Consider the following 13740-nt stretch of genomic DNA (forward strand, 5'->3'; position numbering starts at 1 on the left):
AGACACACACAGACACAGAGACAGAGAGAGAGACACAGACACAGACACACGGACACAGACACAGACACACAGACACACTCTCTCTCTCTCTCTCTCTCTCTCTCACACTTTCCAGGTCTGCACAAAGCTTGAGGGTCTCCAGCTGTGTTGGCTTTTCCCAAGGTCACCATCTCCTTCCAGGTGTCCCTTAAGTCAGTTTTCAAGGTAGACATTTAACAGACAGGCCTCGTGCACCCTGGGCTCTTCAGGAATTGGTGTCACACTGGCCACCTCTGGTCTTCAGTTACTAGGGCGTTTTTCTGTGGAGTCTTTCTCAGTATTGCTGTGTTTACATCTGTGCCCAGTGGGGTGGTATGGCAGGTCCTGCAGCTTTCCTGGTGCAGGTGTCATGTTTATTGACTGTTCCCTGGCACCCCTCTAAACTCCTTAACAATTGGAGTTGCATTGGCCACCTTTTGTTTTGGAGAACTTGCGTGGTTTGAGAGGAGAGATACGTACCGTGGCTGCGGTTCCTGCTGCCTCATCCTTAGTTTCCTTGAATGTGGTGCAGTGTTGTCTGGGTGCCGTAGCCAGTGTTTGCTTACCTCACACACGTACCCTACGAGTGCTTTTCACTGGCACCTCACTTTGTGTCGGTTCCCATGGCATGTTGCCTGCGAAGAGGGGCTCCAGCCTGGGAACCCACCCGCCCTTTTTGCAACACATTCATTCATTTTTTGCATGCAAGAAGACTTCAGCCACCACAGCAAGAGTGGTTATTATAAATGTTTATGCTTCAGCACTCCTCTGGCTGCTGTCTACATTTGCATTTTAAAATATGTTTTTAAACAAAACTAAATCCTTCTGCAGAACCTTTGGTGATTTTCTTTTGGCTGTTTCCTTGGTACTTTATCCCCCTGTTCATATTGGTGGTTTTCAGCTCTTTCTCCTTTTTAATGAAGCTTTTTTGAACTGTGCCCACAAAGAACTGTCAGGCTTTATTATTTACATAAGCACTAGCACAAAGAGCTGTGACCTTTGCTTGTGCTTATTATACCCCATTATAATAATGTTCAACAATAAGTTCTGAGCAGTGTTCTCTAAATAGCTTAGATCAGTCTTCAGAGGAGAATTAATATATTTTATTTTCTATCCTAGCTTTCTCTCCCATTACCAGTTTCAACTTATCGTGCTATGTTCACGTCTAGATTTTTAGGGGGAAGGTATGATCCACCTAAAGTCATTTTGCTCTTGAGATGACCTTTATTCCCTGTCTGTGCTACCCGTGATCTACCTTCAGTGATTTTGCCATATCTCCAGGGTTCATGCAGATAATTAATCAGCTGAACAGGGTGTTGTTATTTAAGTCTATTTGAAATTCTGAGTTTGTTCATGTTTGGTTTTTTTTGTTTTTTAATTTATTCAATTCATCAAAATAACCTAAGGAATGCAGTTGTGTAATTGCCACGGGAGTGTGGTGCATACTGGATGTTCAGCTTCCTCATCTTTATTTGATTTGTTTGTGTGGGTGTTTGTGATGTCCCAGGTCTCTGAGTAGCTGATGGGGCAGAAGCAGGCTCAAGGAGCAAGTGATGTCTTGCAGTACTGGATGAACTATATCTGATCCCTGTACTTGTTCAGTAGCATACGGAACAAAAGCAAAGGTAGTAATACAGATATCATTAAATTAAAGAAAGAATATGACTGACCTGCTTGTCGTGTGACAGCAATTTCTTTGCTCTCTTGCCTCAGAAGTTTTTTTTTCTAAGAGTTTTGTCAGCATGGGTCTGTTACACATGAGTGTAACAAAAGCAGCCTGAATTGATACGCTTTTGGAGACTCAGAGCTGAGATTCGTTTTGTATGCACCCAGAATTTACCATTTATTAGGTGCAAGCTTCACGCTGTGTGGCTCATGGAGCGGCAGTGTTTGCACTTCAGTGGCACAGGACAAGTTGTGTTGTGCATGAGCAGCTCCGGTTTTCAGGAGGCGTGACGTGCATGGTCATTGCCAGCCGCTCGGAACGACTGTGGAAGTTATGATGAGGACTTTTCAGCTCTTGTCATAAAGCCCTGTTCTTGCTGGGTCTTCCTCAGGTATTGCTTGCCTGAGATTCTTGGTGGTACCTGCTCAGCAGGGACCGCTGTCTTCCCTCTTGGGTCGGTCAGTGTGTGAATCCCACATCCCCGCTCACCAATTTGCAGATCGCTGGGCGTAGATTTGTGTCATCCTGCTGTACTTCAGCTTCTGGATGCATCTCTCCTAAAAGAAGTCTGGAAAGAGCTCTTCACGAAACTTTTGTTCTGATTCTCGATTTTTTCAGCTTATATTTTAAGAAAATAGGGAATGATAGGATTATTTTTTATTATTTACTTATTCACTTAATTACTGGTTATCAGTCATAGTGACCAGGTTGACAAAAACCAAACGTAAAAATACAACAGCTTCAGGGAGTTTAATATGATTGATATTTCAAAATGTTTGTTTATTTATTAAATGGGGAATTGATTATAGTAAGCAAACAATTTCAGTGTGTCGTTTAGACCTCATAGGTCTTGTGTACACTGGCCCAGAGGTGCCACGAGACTGGTGCTGAGCCAGTGCTCGGGTGCCTGAGGTTGGCTTAATTTTGTTTATTAGATTTTTGTGTTTCAAATATCAGCAAGAAATACATCCTGCTGTAATGTTTACATGCAATTTATCCAAATTTACTAGATATTATAAAGTGTAGGAGTTAGCATAACCTCAGAGTAGATTCGAAATAGGTTCTCAGAGTTGTTTTAAAGTAAAAATGGGATCTTATTGGAAAGAAAAAAAATGCCCTGTTCCTTTGTTCTTTGCTGGTGAGACAACTGAGACGTCTTAAAGGTAGAATTTTGCCATCCTGTGATGTCTGCAGGATTAAAACCGATGTGCTCCTCAGCTTTTCCATAGCATGCACAACCCAGACCCATGGTCCTGGCTGCTGCTTGTGAGCACCGAGCGCCATCCGGCTGCACATGCAAGAGAGGAGGTGCACACGGATGGCAGCAGCTGCCGTCATCTTTAAGCACGGTGCTGTGGTCATATATACAGTATATCTCTGCAGTGCTGGAGTGCTGGGGGGGAATAAATCCTGCCCTAGGCAGGCTGGGCAGGCAGGCAGCCAGCCAGCCTCGCTTCACACTGGGGTTAGACTGCTGGTGTTTTGCTTCTCCATCAGTAGAGATGAAGACGTAGTTGAGAGGTGTTGCACAATTTAACATCTGAGCAAAATGATCCGAGTCCTCTTGAGTCCTGTGGCTTGCCATTTCTGGGCTTTGTAAGTAGCAATGGGCATGTAAAATGGGTAGGCAGCTGAAGCACAGCTGGATTTATGCTGAAAGACTCAAATGTCTGCCAGTTTGGGGGTTCTGTGAAGGATACAGAGGATGGGACTGGCTTTGTCTCACTTGGGTGCCCACAGCATCGGTGCTGCTGCCTGTGCTAGTCACACCATGCCCCAGCATAGTCCATGAGAAATAGGAAACAGAGTGGTAGCTTTTAACGATGCACACTCGACAGCTGCTGAAATGTAGGCAGCTTCACATCTTGGTCTGCAAGGCAGCCTGCTGTCTCGTACCGCTGCTCTGACCTCACTCCATTTTTATGACAGAAAGTGAAAAAGCACATTGTAGGCACTTCTAAATAAGCACAACCTCTCCAAATAAGACTGTACTCCATTTTTTTTGGCAGAATTGTAGATGTGAGTTGAAACATGACCAGGGTTCGTAGTTTCACACCCGTTTTGAAATGAGATAAGCAACCTGCACCTAATTTTTTACACAGCAGAGTGACAGGGAATTGATCGGAGAGTTACAACCGTCAAAACCTCACAGTATCTGCTCTTCCCTACACTTGCTCATCCTGCTACTGAGTGGACTCTGAGAGGGGCGGTTTCTTGTGCAGGAGCAGAGCAACTTTTTTCTGCTTCACAATTATTTGCAGATTAATTTGTTCAGTTAGTCCATTGGTTTGCCCTATAAGCAAGACCAGATCCTCCTGGGATTAATGTGGCAAGGCACTTGTGTTCCTGTGCCCATGGGCCCTTGCTTTGCAGGATCTCCTCCGCTGAGGGGGCTAGTTCCTCCTGGCTCCAGCGATGCACACCTGCCCTGCTAGGAAGGACACAAGGAGACAGCACTTTAGCCAGATTGAGAATGAGATGTGCATGGCGATATCTCCACAAGTCAGTGAAAAATCTGCAGGAGAATGTCCTTGGAATAAAACGGCTGCCTGTAAGACTGCTTAGCAGTGTGATTTTAGTAGCTGTATCGCTTAGTCCCCAATAAAAACAAAAATCAAGAGTTAGTATTTATTATTCTCATTAAACATCACTTTTCTTTCAGGTATTAGCAATGCAGAAGCCCGTCAACCAGGGAAAGCACCGAACTTCAGTGTGAACTGGACAGTAGGAGACACTGGTCTAGAAGTTATTAATGCTACAACTGGCAAAGATGAAATGGGTCGTGCATCTCGCCTTTGTAAGCATGCTTTTTACAGCCGCTGGATGCGTATTCATGCAAAGGTATGTCTTCCAGAGTGCTAGATTTTCCACTTCTTACTACTTAAATACCTGTGTGTGCTGCTTTCTATATCCAGAAGCCATTTTCTGAATCTGTTTTAAGCTAAGCCTGATGTTAGCTACTGCTCCATGTGGTAATGGAAAAGAACAATGCATTTGTCTAGCTTATTCTTTAATTTGATGATGTCTCGTTCAAAATGCATGCAAGGATATAATGATCCTTGATCTATAGCTAAGGAAACAAAAGGTGCTCTCTTTTTTGAGCTTGCCTTCTCATTTTAATTTATTTGGAAGAATAATCCCCGTTTCACTGCAGTCGAACCTACAGAGGTCTCGCCCTGGCCCCTCAGAAAGAAAAGCTCCAAGAAAGTATCTGTCAATGGCTTTGGAGTGTCTAGATTTCTTCCACCAAAGGAAGCTGATAATCTGGAGACAGCAAAGCGCAGGCTAGCGGGGCTAAGGGGCGTGCGCAGTGCCTGTGCCGTGGCTGCTGCGGAAGGACACGCTTTGTGAGAGGCGGGCGTTGCAGCTGGGTGCAGAACCATGACGGCTGGCAGGAGCAGTCCTGTACACGTCTGCCTTTGCCTCAACATTTGGTTTAAGTAGTTCATTACCTTGCTTTAATAATAGTTGTCACTTTCAAAGCCTTTGGCTTAATAGGTTCTTGTCTCTCTTCTTTTCTCGTCTTTAAACCACACAGCTTTCCTCCAGCTTGCGCTCAAAGATCCTCAAGCCTAACCTGTACCACGAAACCAAGCAAGGAGCCACTGAGTATCAAACTGCCAAAGAGTGTTTGTTTAAAGCATTCCTGAAGGCAGGACTTGGAGCCTGGGTGGAGAAACCCATAGAACAGGATCAGTTTTCTCTCACGGTCTAATTCACAGACTGCACATCACTTTGGAAAGGGAGTTGTTCTGGAAATTCCTGGTGTCCAGCACTGCTTTCTGGCATCTCCACAGTGGTCAAAACATCTTTTTACTGTTTGGAGTTGGGTTTTTTTCCCTTTGGTTTTTTTTTTTTTTTTTTGAAACTTCATAGTAACTGTTTCTGTTTTGCCTAAGTATTGAAACTCAATGATCTGACACATAATTGTATATTTTGTTATGGGAAAGTAATTTCTGGTGTATTTCTAGAAATACTTTTACTGTAGAAAACTAGCAGTAAGGCTGTCCTTACACTATACAATGACTCATTTTTTCTGGGTTAAAATAATTTCTTTTTTTAATTCAGTGTCATCAAGTGCGTGAAGAAATGAAAGTTTCTCTAGGTTTTACACCACACTTTTAGGAAGTAGCTTAATTTTTTTAAAAGAAAATAGGCGACAAAGCTGATTCTACTCCTCTGTTAACTTGTTTTTGAACTGCAGATATTTCTAGCGTATAGATCACAGAGCCAGAGTGGAGTCTGGACAGCTAGTTTTTCCCCACTTCCTTGCTCTTTAAAACCAGCTGCTGAAAATTTCATGTCTTTGATGTATGTATTTATTAGTCTGTGACCCAGTTTTTAACATGCAGCTTTTTATTCTGTTTTTAAAAATACATTTACCTCCCATTTACACACATTGTGAAGTCTTCATTTTTTTTTACCATTGTAAACTGGAAACAGCAAAATAATTATTTGTAAGTTAAGAAGTTTAGTCTATAACGTGCAGAAACCTGTTTAGAAGTAGGTGATTTGTATATCCCAGGAACTCATCAGAATACAATCGTAACTGTAACAGTAATATGACAACTTTAAATTGCTCATTTTAAGGGCACTAAGCCTGAATTGCCAAAACCAGTCACTTGCTGGGTATTAATTGCTCTCCTGTCAGAAATGAAAAGCTCTTGTACGGACAAAAAGTTGTTACAACTTCTTTCCTGTGAGCTCTTATCTGCTTTCACCCAAATTGTTGTGTCTCTGAGATTTCATTGCGTTTTAGCTTTACGTGTGTGATGGTCTTCATGAAACTAACTAGGTAAGTTGCTCTCAAACATGCTTTCATTTGCTGTGATGATTACTTAGAAAGGTGTTTTTCCTGAAGGTGTTGACACTTCTGCTTTATGTAAAAATATAAGATAGAAGGGGGAAATGTTGTGAGATCAGTTTAATTAACTGGTGTGTAGAAGGCATTTTTAAAAACACTTTTTAGTACGTGACATTTAGGAGCAGATGAGCCAGTGTCCGGTGTCGCTTCTCTGCTCACATGGCGTGCGTCCAAACACGTCCCTTGGCTCATGCCCATCCAGGTATCACCTGTGCTTTCCGAAGAGCATCTCCGAGATCTTCCATGTTCCCTTTGCGAGTATGAAGGTGATGCTTCATGACACGAGAGTTTGCCTGACAAAACCAAGTTGGTGCACCCACTGCTCCAGCTGCTGGTTCCCGTCCCTCCGCTCCACCGCCCCTTGCCTATGCTCACAGGACAGCAGATCAGCGGGCTGGTCCGTGCTTTGAAGTCAAACCAAGGGTTACTTTTTTAGACCCACATTGGGTCAGAGTTCCCGTTTAGAGTTGTGCCATCGCACCCGCGGAGGCTGTGGAGTGGAGCGTGGGTTCCTTCAGCCAGCTTCACGGCCAAAGCCTGTGTATCACAAAGCTGTGACTGGAGCGAACCGTACCTCAGCCCCAGCATCTCCAGGGGGTTAGAAAACACTTGGGGGGTGCTGGAGACTTTGATGTCAAACCACTTCTGGCCAATCGCCAATGCCAAGGAGATGTGCTGCTGTGTTACTGCTCAAGTAGGAACATGTTTTCAACTTCAAAAAATGATCAAGCTCACAAATTACTTGTGCATTAGTTGAAACCTCTGGGTTAGTGTCTCAGAAGTAACGCATTGAGGTGCAAACAATGCGGTTTTGGTGGTATTGTGGGTAATAGCGAGCACTGCTCTGGGAAGGCGAGCAAGTTTGTGGCCTGGTGATCCCCTTGGAAAAGTCTGATGCTTCCAGAGGTTACTGCCTTTTCCAGATGCCGGAGGAACAAATGTTGCAAGCTGCAATAGACAGGCGGTGTTATTCAGCTTTGTTGGTGACTTAAGCTATCCTGTCGGCTTCTCATTGAACCCAAAAGTGCTCCCATGGCCTCTGCAAGCCCGACAAGGCTTTTGCGGTTGTCATCTGACTGAGGCTTAGGCTGACCTATTCGAAAACTAAAAGGCATTTAATTGTGTGTGGTCAGATTTTACAAGCGCTCAGGCATCTTGCCTTTGAGATCAACCTTGTCTCGCTCGTGTTGCAGAAATTCTGTTTGTGGCTGTAGCTGAGGACGTGCATATGTTTCTGCAGGATCGAGGGAAAGCTGGTCGTACCGTGCGCGTTTCCTTGAGATCATTACTGCTGTTAGAGGAAATACACTCTTTTAAGGGGCTCAGTCTATTGATTAATGGAGTCTGTTGATAATTTCCAGCAAATTATTTTTACCCATCTTTCTGAAGTGCTCATTCAAAAGTTGGTGTCTCTCTGGGTTTTTTTGATGACTAGGAAAGTATTAGCTCAAACTATTTTTTTTATGAAGTCACAAATATGAGCAATATATTTAAGTATTATTATTATAGACATAGTTTTTTAAGCCGTTTGAATGAACGATAAAAATTAAACTGTAAAGAAAATACGTTCCATGCCAAAACCTTTTGATGAAGGAATGGTGTCAGGTCATTTATGAGGAATGAGTTCTCTTGTTTATAATTCCAGGATTTCAAAAAAGGAAGAAGTTTTCCAGGGTTGTATGCAATCCATATCTGTCTTCCGGGAGTCAATAAAACACCGCTTGGCTTCCTTCGCCTGCTTGTTACTTTTTGTGCAGTTCAATGTGCACAAGTTGGGAAGGGAGTTGGGAGGCAGAGTTGCGATTGCTGCCGCTCCCGTACTCCTCACAAATCACCCTCACCGAGCACGAACGGATAGCGATGTATATAATTTTAAGCAACTGCGAAAGATAAGACAACTCAGGTTCTGGCAGCTGCCCAGTGTTGTGACCGACCTTTCTGTCGGGAGCTGCGCGTCTGCCCGGCGGGTTGGGGGGCTGGAAAGCCTGGGCTGGGGGGGTGGAAGCTGGCCTGCACAGGGACTTGCAATGCTGCTCTGGGAGCTGCTTGGCTTCTTTTAATTATTATTATTATTTTGTCCTTATTTTTGATTGACTATGAGTGTTTGTCTCAGGATCTTCAAAGGACTTAAAGAGTAACAACTTTAATGTTGATGAATACTTGAAATCTAATTTAAGGTGTTTTTCTCCAGATGACAGTCTAGCTATAATAAAGTTTGTAGGTTAGTAAAATAGATAATTTTAAATATAGATGTTTGAAATATATATGTTCTGCAGGATCGTTTTAAGAAAATTTGGGCCTAAAAGCTAACACTTGAAATATCGATTATGGCTGTACTCAGGACCTGGTAATAACTATAGATTATTTCTTACCACTTGTATGTGAAGTGTATCGTGTGTAGGAGCTCGTTAGCGACCGTTCTCCCCCAACGGCGTAGATGTCTGCATAGCTGTGGTGGCCCCCGCTTGCCCTCGTGTAGCTGGTGATGGTAATTGTGACTCTGCGTGCTTAGGGGTGTACAGCAGCGGGGTTCCCGTACAGCTGGCAATTGCGATCTCGTCTTAGAGAAATCTTTTTGTGACCGGTTACTGCATAGGAAACTCAGGAGTAGAAGACTTTCGTGTGTTATTACTCTGTACATCCTCTAAATCTAGAATAACTTGCAGCTGAAAGTCTAAGGATCTTGGAGTGGGTGTTGCATTTCATCAGTCCGGGTCTGTGCTATCTCAGAGTGCCGGCTGCCCAAGGGGCAAAACCACGTCTCATCCTGCTCTCTCAGTGAGAAAGCGCATGAGACAAAGCTGTGGGCTCGGAGCGCTGGGTAGCACGAAGCAGTGTGTGTCTTGCGGAAGACGAGTGCCGCCTTTTGAAACCAAGCTGTCTTTTTAAAAATAACCACCCAGGAACTGAGAATCAATTCTAAGAATTGCTTAGTCGTGGTCACCACATAATTGATATATATATTTTTTTTCTTTTTTCTTAAATATCAGTGGTTTTCTAAATAGCTAAGATTATTCTTGCCATTCCTTCAATTAAGCTTTAATGCTTGGAAGGCTCGTGCTTGTAGAGAAGCTGCACTTGGAATTCTTTGCATTTTTATCATCATAAACTGTCCACTGTGAAAATTATCCCAAAGTTTACCAAAAAGGAAGAAGAGCTGCAGTTCAGGTATACAGTCAGAACAAAAATGTCTAATGTTATTTAAAACCTAAACCCCCACAGAAATAAAACGTATAAAATACAATTATCCTGTCTCAGAACTGCCGTGTGGTTTCTATCTTTGGGGTGTTTTTCTAATACTAAGTGATTTCCATTGAGTTTAAAAGATCACGTCTTTGTTCAGCGCGCTCCTGTTGGGAGAGGAGTTGATGTTTAACCCAGGGTTACCTGGAGGTGACGGAGGCACAGTAGTGAAAAGGGACATGTTGTGGCTTGTGGAAGGGATGCTGAGCACAGTGCCACGGGGCAGGGCCCCGCTGCACCCCAGCGCGGTGGCCGGGGCTTGGTCCCTGTCCCGCCAGGGGCTCGGGCCGGTGCTGATGCTGAGGCAGCATCTGGCTGCAGCAGGAGGAGGAAGGGAGAGAAATTGAAATTGCCGGTTTCTTTGGTTCCTAAAGCAGAAATGATGGTGTGGGATGGGATTCCTGCTCCCTCCCGCTGAAGAGGCCCTTGGGCAGGAGACGGGGAGTACGGGCCAAACGAACTGGCCGCTCGGCAGCAGCGGCTCCTCCCAGCCACGGCCTTTCCCAGAGATGTGGCAGCACAGGCGGCCCTAGCTGTGTGGAAATCTGTTAGCGTGCATTGAGCTCGCCGCCCATCCCTGATGGAAACAACTGCTCTGGAGTATCCGCAGCGATTTTGGGTCAACCCCCCAGGGAATAAGGTTGCGTGGGTCGCTGTGGTGGGCGGGTTGGGTACTTAGAGCTGCAGGATGTGTGGTGCTTCATCACTAGGCAGGTATTTGCCCCTAAAACACACCCAGGTAGATAAAACTAAGGCCTGCTTTTCCCTAAGTACATCTGCTAGCAGCATGTGCCTAAGCTGTGATGGTGCTTCTGATCAAAAGTTCTCCTGTCGTCGTTTCTGTGGAGCGGGTCGTGGTAGGAGTGATGCAGACTGACAGGGGCCGTAAAAAACGAGCTGCAGCTGAAATGCTGAACCTGTCGGCGCTGGTGCAGAGCAGACAGGACCTGAGCTTTCTCCTTGGATCACGTCAACATGTGGTGTCTTTCAGAACCTTTGCAGCCAAAGGTCTGTCCCCTTGCCTGTCCACAAACGGACAGTTAATAGTGCCAACAGCATCTGCGTGTGCAGGAATGAGTTTCATGGGCAGCTGTGTTTGGTTTTCTTCAGTCATTCCAGAGAGGAGAAATTAAGAGCCGTGTTTGCTGTCAGGCGTAACAATTTAAAGAATTTCTGTTCTCTGAAGGGAAGGATCCCCAGTCAAGGTCACTGCAGTATTTTTTGCATTTTTAATACCTTCACCGTTACCATACCGATATCATTTTTGTTGTAGGTCGGCTGAGACGTCTTTAACAAATTTTAGATCAAACGTGTGTGTGAATATATATTTATACATACATATATATATTGCTGTATATTATTTGCATTAAGCAGTTACTCTTCCCCAATCTTCCTGTGTGATGGTGTGAATACATTAGCTTTACCAACCTGGTGTAAGGATATTAAAGAACACTCTCAGATACTGTCCTCAACAGTTACTTTCTCCATTCATAACCCCAATTTTGAAGACGAGACCTCATTTTACCTCTGGTTTGTGTCTTTCCTTACAGCACACTTGTTCCCATCCCAGTGTCACTGCTGAAGCACAACCCATCGGTCGATTATTCTAAGCAATGACTGTTTTGCATACTACCTTGCTTTGTTTAATTAATGTTTGTACAGAGATTTGAAAATATAAAGAGCTATATCATTGCTAAGTTTCCTCATTGTTTTTGTATATTGATACGGCTAGTGGCAGGGGGAAAAAATAAGTGAAATGTCACAAAATACCATGTGTGTCCCTAAAATGGTGGGTTTGGTTACATCCTGAAGAGCTAGCGAGGAAGGGAGCGGAGGGTATTTACGTGATGCTGCCAACTTGATCTCTGAAATCGCAGCTTTTGCAAAGAGAAAAGGAGGGAGGGAGGATGTGCACGCTTGGGGACGCACGGCACTGCTGGGGGTGGCGGTGCCTGCAGCTGGGAGGGGGAAGCTCTGGAGGTGGGAGCTGCCCTCCCTGCCCGTGGGACAGCAGCCCGCTGCCTGGGTGCGGTGGGTGATGTGCAGCGTCACCGCTGCCCGGAGCACGGGCGAGGGGAGGGCGAGAAGATACCCAACGGGTCTGCAGCTCTGGCGTGGATGTGTGGCTTGCGGCTGGCTGCGGGGGGCTGCGCAACTGCTGCTGCTGCTCTTGGAAAGTGGTATTTATTTTGCAGTCATTTACTCAAATCCCAAGTGCGTGGGTCCCTAACTTCTAGGGACTTGCACGCGTGCGTCCTCCATCTACGTGGTTGTAGCCTTGAGCCCTGCTGCTGGGTGAGCCCTGTGGGTGCTAGCACTGCCCCCACCGGGGGTGGACCCCAGCTCCCCAGTGCTGGGGACAGCAGAAGCCTGGTGCTCACCCTTACAAGGCCACACGGCAGCCCCACGGACACGCCTGGTAGCCATTAAGCCTTTCCTTCCCAGCAGGAACCTGTACACCACAAGAGGGGAAAATCAGCCCTGCCTCGCTGCCCCGCTCTCCGCAGCCGCTGTCAGCAATTCACACGCACTAGCAGCATTGCGCTGGTTGCTTTGATTGGTTTTACATGTACCTGCAAGCCCCGCTGCAGTGCTGGTTGCAGGAGGCAGCTGCTCAGGCCCCGCGTGGATCTGGAGAGCTGGCTCTGGTCACAGACCGGTCTGCTGTCTCCACCTTGTGACAGAAAGGCTGTGCTGGCAGCCAGGGAACTCCACAGCCAAGAAGGGACACACTGAATAAAACCCCAACGCGGCAGGCTCCTAGGACAGCTGTGCAAAGATTGCGAGTGCAGCAGCTGTGCAAAGGATGCGAGTGCAGCGGTGCTTTAGGTTTCGCACCCTCTGCAAGCCCTCCTCTGCCGAAAGGCGTGGGAGCAGACACAGAACACGTGATGTTTGTCCTTGAAGGTGGAGAGAAAACCCATTGCAATACTCTCTGTGGATATTCTCACATCTCACAGAACTTTTTCTGCTCTTATTTTCACATTGATGAATGCATCTTCTTCCACTGTACGCTGAGACAGAGAGAACTGATCCCGCACGTTCCTTCCATCTATTCTAAAAATGGAACGTAACAGCATTACTGCCAAGGATACAGATCTCCTAAGCTCTCCTGTGCAAGGGGATAGGTAACAAGGTCTGCTCTGCTCAGTTCCTTGCTCTACAACCCAGAAAACAGCAGACAGTGGTACAACACCAGAAAATACAGAATTACAAGGCAACAAGCTGCTTTGGCACAGATCGCCAGCTGAAAGGTGCCACAGTCGCATATACATGCATACGTACGTTTGTACATACACGTGTTGTCACTGCAAAGACAAGACAAAGGACAGCCATGTCCCAAGATCCTGTGGACTTAAGAGGAAATTCCATCCTTTTTTTCATTTGTCAAGACAGGGACTCAAGGGAGAGGGGATGTTGCTGGAAGCCCTTGACCAAGGGAGCTGTTGCCCTGCTCTCTTCTCTCTAATCCTCATTTTCTCTTTTAGCCCTTGTGGCAGGTTGTGCCTGTAGCCTCCTGTGCTTTTGCTGTGCACCTCCGAAAGGCCCACTTCTGCCTTCCCTGTGATGCCTTTTATGCAGCGAAAGGCAAGTTCGATCCCTCTTTCACCTCCTCCAGGCTGAGAAAGCCCAGCTCTCCCCTCCTCTCCTCATACACCGCATACTCCAGCTGCCGCAGGTTTTAGCAGCCTTCCTGTGGACTCTTCCTGTTCGTCAACATCCTCTTGCATCTGGGGATGCACGGAGATGCAGCCTCCCAGCGCCAAGAACGGTAACCCCAGCTGCGCTCCCTGATGCAGCACCTTGTGGGACAGATGAAAAAAACCCAACTTCGTCAGGGCATGCAGGTTTTATCCCAAGTTTCTCCTATGCTGGACCTCAACACTAGGGAGCCAGGAGACAGCAAAATGCATGGTTAGAAAGAAGGAAGAAGCACGGACACATCCCA

The 13740-nt window shown here is 45.8% G+C and overlaps 1 protein-coding gene across 1 annotated transcript in view; it reads left to right on the forward strand.

Moving 5' to 3' along the window:
• ADARB1 (adenosine deaminase RNA specific B1) overlaps positions 1–11483 on the forward strand; it is an 87936-nt gene extending 76453 nt beyond the window's left edge. Inside the window, exons 9-10 of the mRNA XM_056350095.1 lie at positions 4347–4525; positions 5223–11483. Of these exons, the coding sequence (XP_056206070.1) occupies positions 4347–4525; positions 5223–5399 (356 nt within the window). The 3' untranslated portion in view covers positions 5400–11483. The remainder of the gene's footprint in view (positions 1–4346; positions 4526–5222) is intronic.
• The last annotated feature ends 2257 nt before the right edge of the window (positions 11484–13740 follow it).

Source organism: Falco biarmicus, chromosome 8, assembly GCF_023638135.1.
Source record: "Falco biarmicus isolate bFalBia1 chromosome 8, bFalBia1.pri, whole genome shotgun sequence".
Taxonomy (NCBI): Eukaryota; Metazoa; Chordata; class Aves; order Falconiformes; family Falconidae; genus Falco; species Falco biarmicus.